The sequence below is a fragment of the Ahaetulla prasina genome, chromosome 1 (assembly GCF_028640845.1).
Source record: "Ahaetulla prasina isolate Xishuangbanna chromosome 1, ASM2864084v1, whole genome shotgun sequence".
Lineage (NCBI taxonomy): Eukaryota > Metazoa > Chordata > Lepidosauria > Squamata > Colubridae > Ahaetulla > Ahaetulla prasina.
In genome coordinates, this window is record NC_080539.1 from 13,842,226 (window position 1) to 13,851,341 (window position 9,116).

Below are 9,116 nucleotides of genomic sequence, written 5' to 3' on the forward strand. Positions count from 1 at the left end.
GTCTTATACTCTGAAAAATACGGTACTTATGTGCTGGCTGGATAGCTACAGACTCTGACAATCAATCTCTCCCTCTCCCTCTCCCTCTCTCTCTGTATCTGTATCTATCTACTAGTATCTTTCTATCTATCTATCTATATCTATCTATCTATCTATCTATCTATCTATCTATCTATCTATCTATCTATCTATCTATCTATCTATCTATCTATCTATCTAACTATCTATCTATCTATCATCTATTGAGTGACCCCTTTTTCCCAAAAGTGGAGATCTCTTGATGAAGTCCTAAAAAAAGAGAATCTATTTGGCAAAAAGATTCTTGCTCACCAGGTTCACACAGGAATTGCCTTTGAGATTAATAATGGCTTTCAAATCAGCAATATAATATCTTCAGAAATTGGACTGTTCATTGTGTAGTTTCTGGATGTGGATAGTTTCCTGCTAATTGTGCAGCGCAACATTTGGGTCTTTTTATATAGGTTCCACATCAATCTGAAAGCAGGGAACGATACTGCTTTCCATCTCAACCCACGGTTTGATGAGAATGTGATTGTTCGAAACTCTAACCTCAACATGCGCTGGGGCTCAGAGGAGCGACACCTGCCCTGTGGGATGCCTCTGTTGCGTGGCCAACCCTTTACCGTAAGTCAGTGGTTCCCAGAGTGGGGCCCAAAGGGGGGGCAATTTGATTTTTAAGGGGGGGCAATTGGAACCTTGTTTAAACCAAGTTAATGGCCTTTTAGGCTTCCTCCACACGTAAGTAGAAGTTCACTTTTTTTTTTTTTTATTCAAAAAGTTTTACAAAAATTTTTCCCCCCCTTTCCCCCCCTCCTCCCCCTCCTTCGCAACCCCTCCCCCGACTTCCCGGAACGAGCACAAGGTATAGTTAAAAATAAAACAAACATATGCTAAAAAGTTTTCGTCCCAACTTAATTATACCCCTACAATCATCAATTCCTAACTTCCCCCAAAAGCAATCAAAAATAATACATCATAGTTCCTGCCACAATTTTTCCTTTTGGGAATTATAATGGATTGTACAGGGATTGAGACTAAATTGATTTTGAATTTAATAACAGCAGCAAGACTGTTGATTGGACAATACTGGAAGAAAGAAGAGATACCTACAATAGAAGAATGGATATTGAAAGTTATTAATTTGGCTGAGATGGCTAAAATCTCAGCGTTTTTAAAAGACAATACGCAGGAAAGATATTTAATTGAATGGAAAAAATGGATTGATTATCTACAAAACAGATATCAGATTAAGAAATATCAGATTGCCTTTGAATAATTAGAAAGTTATTTTATGTAATGGGGAGGGGGCTGGGAGACGGAAAGCTTTGGATGTGGTTATTTGACTGGACTTTACCTTGTGATTGACCCGGGAAGCCGGGGTGGGGAGGAGGGGTGTTTTGTTTTTTTTTGGGAGGGAGGGGGAAAAAAGGGGGGAAAATGTTTTTGTTTTTTTAAAACTCTTTCAATAAAAAAAAAATAATACATCATAATCATTCAAAAAGTCTGATAACTCTTAGTCTGATATCTACGTTGAATATAGTCAATCCATTTTTTCCATTCCTTTAAGTATCTTTCTTGCGTATTGTCTTTCAAAAAGGCTGATATCTTCGCCATCTCAGCCAAATTGGCAACTTTCAATATCCATTCTTCTATTGTTGGTACTTCTTTTTTCTTCCAATATTGTCCTATTAGTAATCTTGCTGCAGTTATTAGATTTAAAATCAATTTAGTCTCAATTACTGTACAATCCGTAATAATTCCCAACAAGAAAAATTGCGGCAGGAACTTTATCTTCTTTTTCAAAACATTTTGTAAAATCCACCAAATTTTTATCCAAAAGGCCTTTATGTCCTTACAAGTCCACCAAATGTGAAAATATGTAGCGTCATCACAATTACATCTCCAACATTTTGCTTGCATTTCTGGATACATACACGATAATTTTTTAGGATCTAAATGCCATCTATAAAACATTTTATAAAAATTTTCCTCAGATTCTGTGCTCATGTGAATTTAACATTTCTAACCCAAATTTTTTCCCACGTTTCCAATAATATTGGCTCCTGAAAATTTTGTGCCCACTTTATCATACAGTCCTTTACCAAGTCCCTTTCAGAATCTATTTCAAGTAACACATTATACAATCTCTTTATATGCTCCTGAGACTGATTTCTAATTTGCTTTACCAAATTTCCCTCGTTCTGCTCTATACCAATTTTCTGATCTCCCTTCCATCTAGCACGTAGGGAAATATTGAAACCAAGTATAATTTTTCCCTTCCTCTCTTAATACTTGCAGAGATTTTAACTGCAAATTACCTCTTTCAGTATACAAAAGATCTTTATATGTAATCATTTCCTGATTCTGTTCTATGTTTATATTTTCTACTGTATGTCTAGGACTTGCCCATATAGGAACCTTATAATTTAGTTTATAAGAGTATTTTTTCCAAACACGCAGAAGGGCATTTCTTAGCACATGATTTTTAAAGGCCTTATCCACTTTTTTGTCATAAATTAAATATGCATGCCACCCATATAGCAAATCATAACCTTCTATATTCAAAATTCTGTCCTCTGTTAAATTAAACCAATCACTTATTGCAGAGAGAGCAGCTGCTTCATAATATAATTTAAAATTAGGCATTTTTAAACCTCCCCTTTCCCGAGAATCTTGAATTATTTTCATTTTAACCCTAGCTTTTTTACCTTCCCATATAAATTTGTTAATTCCCTTCTGCCATTCCTCAAGATTCTTATCTTTCTTAATTATTGGTATCATCTGAAAGAGGAATAAAAATCTAGGTAAAACATTCATTTTAATAGCAGCAATTCTCCCCAGCAAAGATAATTGCAATTTTTTCCAAACAATCAACTCCTTCTGAACTTTTTGCCATAAAACCTCATAGTTATTCTTATACAATTTCACATTTGACGACGTAATATAAACCCCTAAGTACTTAACCTTCTTTACAATTTCAAATCCTGTTACTTCCTCTAGTTTTTCTTTCTGTTGTCTGGCCATATTTTTTATTATCACTTTTGTCTTTTTCTGATTTACCTTAAACCCTGAGACATTCCCATATTGATCAATTATTTCCAACAAAGATTTACTAGAATTTATAGGGTTTGTTAAAGTAATCACCAAATCATCTGCAAAAGCTCTTAACTTATATTCATATTGTCTAACTCTAATTCCCTCTATCTCCTTTACTTCTCGTATTTTATCCAATAATGGTTCTAGAGTTAAAATAAACAATAATGGTGATAAAGGACATCCCTGTCTTGTTCCTTTCGCAATCTTAAAAGGTTCTGTTAAGCTACCATTGATTATAATCTGTGCTGTTTGCTCTCCATAAATTGCCCTAATTATTCTTAAAAAACCATCTCCAAATTGCATCTTTTCTATTAATTTAAATAAAAAATCCCAATGCAATCGATCAAAAGCTTTCTCTGCATCGAGAAAATAAATGCTGCTGGAATAAAATTTTTCTTTTCTAAGTACTCCAGTAAATTAACAATCTGCCTAACATTATTCCTCATCTGTCTCCCTTTTATAAATCCAGATTGATCATTATGAATTCTTCGCTGCAGAATCAACATTAATCTATTAGCTATTATTTTAACAAAATCTTATAATCATTATTTAAAAGTGAGATTGGCCTATAATTCCCAGGTTTAGAACAATCCTGTTCCTCTTTGGTATCAATGAAATAAAAGAGGTTCTCCATGAGGGGAATTCTCCTAGTTGTATCTGATTAAATAATTCCTTAAGTGGACCTAACATCTCATCCTGTAAATTCCTATAATAACTAACTGTGAGCCCATCCGTACCAGGAGTTTTCCCATTTTTAATTGTTTAATTACCAAAATAATTTCTTCCGAGGTTATAGGCCGATTCAGTTCATCCGCTTGTTCTAAAGTTAAATTTTTAACCTTATATTCCTTCAAATAATTATCAATATCCCTATTCAATATATTATCTTTAAGATATAAATTTGTATAATATTCTAAAAAGCTTTTTAATTTTATCCTGTTGATATCTCTTTACCTTTATATTCTATTTTTCTATAGTACGTTGTTTTTGTCTTTTCCTTAAAGTGTATGCTAACCACCTACCAGGTCTATTTGCATTACAAAAGTATTATGTTTGGCATATTGTATATTTGTTGCCACCTGATCAGCCATTATCATATTAAATTGATTCTGTAGTAACTTTATTGCATCTTTAAGTTTTTGATCATGTGGATTATGTATTAATAATTGTTGTTTCTTATAAATTTCCTCTTCTAAATACCTACGCTGTCTTTGTTGCTTATTTCTCTGTCTATTATTAAGATATATTAATACACCTCTCATAAAAGCTTTACTGGAGTCCCAAACCATTTCTATCGATGTTTCATTATTCAAATTATAATCAAAAAATTCTTTCATCTGCTTTTTACATTGATTTACATTATCCTGATATCTAAACAAATTTTCATTTAATCTCCAAGTTCTTCTACCCTCTTTTCCATATTGCAATTCCATCCAAACAGGACTATGATCAGACAAACATCTTGGAAATATCTTAGTTTTCTTCACCCTAAAAAGCAAATCATTAGAAATTAAAATAAAATCAATACGTGAGAAGGATTGATGCCTATCAGAGAAAAAGTATAGTCTCTTTCCTCCAAATTCGCAGTCTCCATACATCTCTTAACTCAAAATCTTCTATCATATCAAAAAGGATTTAGGCAGCTTTGCATGTGCAGGTATCTTCTTGGAAGAAATTCTCTTGTCCTTTCGTATCTATTACTCCATTCCAATCTCCCAATATAATGCACGATTTATAACCCCATAGATTCAACTTATCATATAACATTCTATAAAATTTTTCTTGTTGCTGATTGGGTGCATATATACCAAGCAAGAGAGTCCTTTTTGTTTCTATTGTAAGTTCAATAGCAATATATCTTCCGTGAATATCTGCCTCTATTAACTTGGCTGGTATATCTTTTCTCAAATAAACCACTATGCCATGTTTTTTCTCCAAAGCTGAAGCAACAAAATGTTTACCTAACTTTGAGTTTATTAGGTACTTTTGATCTGATAATTTAATATGCTTTCTTGTAAGCAAATAACATCATTTTAAATTGTTTCAAATAATGAAATATTTTTCTTCTCTTCTTAGCTGAGTTCAAACCATTGACATTCCAAGTCAAGATTTTATTTGCCATTACTGGGCTGCTGAAGCCTTTGAGCAATCAACTGAAGATCGCCCTCCCGTATCTTCGGCCGTGCTCCTCCCACCGCTTTTGTAGCAGAATCCTGAACTTTACTTTGAGTTTGTTGCTCCTTTTCTTTACGCTTAAGGGCTCCCCTCGTCAATCTTTGTTCTTGTGGTTGTTCCTCTGATGGTAACATCACTGGAATCACCTCAGCTTCCACACCCATTTGAGTCTCTTGAATTCTTTTTTCTATTATTTCTATTTCAAATTTCAGCACTGTAGAAAGAAAATCTTTGGCCTTAAGCACTGTGTCAATACGATATCTCCTTCCTTGATAATACACTGTCAAGCCAACTGGAACCTCCCATCTAAATTGAATCTGGTATTTCTTAAGTTCTTGTGTGAAAAATGTAAAGTCCTTTCTATCCCTTAACATCTTGGGAGGAATCTCTTTCAAGACCTTCAACTCCTGTTCCCTATTTTCAAGTTTTTCTGAAAAGCAACTTGCAAAATTTGATTCCTCACTGTTCTTTTCAAAAAATAAACCACAATGTCTCTAGGAAGTTTCTTTTGCCTAGCAATCCAAGAATTAACTCTATAAATTTTGTCAATTTGATAAGCAACCTCTTGTGGATCAAGTTCAATAAATTCAGCCAGAGCTTCTGATAAAATTTTTTTTAAATCTTCCCCTTTCTCCTCATTCAAACCCCTAATTCTCAGAGCTCCTTCCATCATTCTATACTGCATCACCACCACTTGATCTTCATTTTTATCCAATTTGATTTGCATTCCCCATTCTATTTTCTATTTGTTGATTTGACTGAACAATTTCTTGCACCTCCTCCTCCACCACCTCCAGTCTTTTGCCAAACCTTGAAAAGCCATCAAGATATCTTCTCTTATTTTTTATTATTCTCTTTATTTCTTCTCTTATTTTCTCATTATTATCCATAATCTCCTTAAACCTTTCTTCAGACACTTTCCTTGCTCTTTAATCAGATCTTCTAAAGCTGGTTCAGAACCCTTCTGCCCCCAGTCTTAGGTGGTTTAGTAGCCATTTCAGTTTTAAAATTCACAAAATATAAGTCTAGAAACTTCTCTTTCCCTTTAAGTATAGGAGAGCTCAGTTCACTTCATTAAAATCCACACATAACATTTCTTATCTTCTTAGTTGCACAGACTGTTTGAAATTCCATTCGTCACTTTCACTCCCGTTCAGGCGCCATCTTTAAGAGTCAATTAAAACAAAGGAAAAAAAGTTTCTCTTTTTAAAAGGTAGAAGTCAGGAAATCAAAAATACTTGCAATCCAATAATTGTCCGCTGGCACTCATTCCGTCTGCTTAAAGAGATCCATAAAGATAAGACAATTAGCAGAGATGGACACTTTCTTCTTTTCCTGCTTTTGCAGGCACGCACTGAAGTCGGAGGGCAGGAATATTTATGGGACCCGTCGACCCTTCGAGGCTCTGCTTAATTAAAACAAAGCCTCTGGGGAGGTCTACCAACATTTCCTGCTGCTCTTATCTTTCCCCTTTCATCCAGGGAAAAAGATTAAAGCCGGCTTTTCCTGGCTTTTACGATGTTCAGTGCGGAGCCCCTTTAATTAGGGGCTCAGCGAAGAGGTGGAGCCACCCGGAATTCACTTTTTGAATAGTAAGAATTATAAGTCAAAGCAGTTTGGTTGCTCCACCTGGGCCAGACTTAAATTTGAACTGACTTAAATTTGCATTTATCAGGCTAGCCTTAAACCCATACTCCAGGCTAGTATGGATTTCAGGATCCTTGGTTTGGCCATACAGTAACACTCCTTTAAAAGCTACACTGCTTACAATCAAAATTAGGACTGGATTTTTGGTCATAAGTTGGTGCGGTTGTAAGTCAAGTCATCCAGCTACCAGACCTGGTTTTACAACCATTTTTACAGTGACCGTAAAGCAAATCACTGTTTCACAATTCAGGCACCATCTAAAATCACTGTTAAGCCTGAACTAGTAATAAATATCAGAACCATGGTTAGCACAACATAAATTGCCAAATAAAACAATACATTATGTGGAACTACATCCACATGGAGGGAAGTATGCAGTGGAGTACCCCAAGGCTCTGTTTTAGGCCCAGTACTCTTCAACATCTTCATCAATGACTTGGATGACGGGATAGATGGGGAACTCATCAAATTTGCAGATGACACCAAGCTGGCAGGAATAGCCAACACTCCAGAAGATAGGCTCAAATTACAGAAAGATCTTGACAGACTTGAACATTGGGCGCTATCTAACAAAATGAAATTCAACAGAGAAAAAAGTAAGGTTCTACATTTAGGCAAAAAAACCAAAATGCACAGGTACCATATATGTGGTACCTTGCTTAATAGTAGTAACTGTGAGAGGGATCTTGGAGTCCTAGTGGACAACCATTTAGATTTAGGTTTCCTGCCTGGGCAGGGGGTTGGACTAGAAGACCTCGAAGGTCCCTTCCAACTCTGTTATTATGTTATGTTATGTTAAGATATGAGCCAGCAGTGTGCAGCAACTGCTAAAAAAAGCCAACACAGTTCTGGGCTGCATAAACAGAGGGATAGAATCAAGATCACGTGAAGTGTTAATACCACTTTATAAGGCCTTGGTAAGGCCACAGTTGGAATACTGCATTCAGTTTTGGTCACCACAATGTAAAAAAGAGGCTGAGACTCTAGAAAGAGTGTAGAGAAGAGCAGCGAAGATGATTAGGGGCCTGGAGGCTAAAACATATGAAGAACAGTTGCAGGAACTCGGTATGTCTAGTTTAATGAAAAGAAGGACTAGGGGAGACATGATAGCAGTGTTCCAATATCTCAGGGGCTGCCACAAAGAAGAGGGAGTCAAACTATTCTCCAAAGCACCTGAGGGTAGAACAAGAAGCAATGGGTGGAAACTGATCAAGGAAAGAAGCAACTTAGAACTAAGGAGAAATTTCCTGACAGTTAGAACAATTTATAAGTGGAACAACTTGCCTGCAGAAGTTGTAAATGCCCCAACACTGGAAATTTTTAAGAAGATGTTGGATAATAATTTGTCTGAGATGGTATAGAGTTTCCTGCCTGGGCAGGGGGTTGGACTAGAAGGCCTTCAAGGTCCCTTCCAACTCTGTTGTTGTTGTTGTTATTATATTACTAATAATATAATGTATAAATAATAATAATACAATGTATATATTTCATTCTTATTACTAAGCATTTATTTGGATTTAAATTTGTAAAATTGAAATATGATTCTAAGATAAATCCAAATTTGGGATTCAGTACCATTCCATGTACTAGGTTAAAATCTCAGAACTGAATTAAAATCTGTATCAAAGTTACTTTTAATTTTTCTGGATACCCATCATTTAGTGACTTTGAAATCATCAGATTTTGCAAGCGCTTTTCTGGATGCTGATCATTTAGTGACTTTGACGCCATCATCGGATTTTGCAGGGGCTTCTGTGAAACACCTTTGCTGCTTTGCTTTCTGGGAAATGGGTAATTTGTAATGTTAATAAACAAAATAAAAATGTAAAGATCTGGGTTATATTATCGGGTCCCATTAAAGCGATCACAAATGTGCATTTTCTTTTTATAGATCTGGATTCAGTGTGAAGCAAACTGCTTCAAGGTGGCTGTAAACGGACAACATCAGTTTGAATACAACCATCGTATGCATAACCTGCTTCAGATAAATCTGCTTGAAGTGGATGGTGACATAACGTTGGCCAACATCCAGGCTTAAAGTTGTCCATTTTTGGATGGATGTGCAATTGATGTGAAATGTTGAGCCTAAAGTGCTCTTTTCAGTTTTTAAGAACCATAGAAATTCAGGTTTTTTTCCTTCCAATCTAATTGTTCGAATAAAATTAGTTTTGTTCATA

The 9,116-nt window shown here is 35.3% G+C and overlaps 1 protein-coding gene across 3 annotated transcripts in view; it reads left to right on the forward strand.

Moving 5' to 3' along the window:
* Positions 1 to 9,116, forward strand: part of LOC131188739 (galectin-9B-like) — a 35,198-nt gene extending 26,082 nt beyond the window's left edge. For all 3 annotated transcript variants that reach the window (XM_058164246.1, XM_058164245.1, XM_058164244.1), the window contains 2 exons: positions 483 to 645; positions 8,831 to 9,116. In XM_058164246.1, the coding sequence (XP_058020229.1) occupies positions 483 to 645; positions 8,831 to 8,977 (310 nt within the window). In that variant the 3' untranslated portion in view covers positions 8,978 to 9,116. The remainder of the gene's footprint in view (positions 1 to 482; positions 646 to 8,830) is intronic.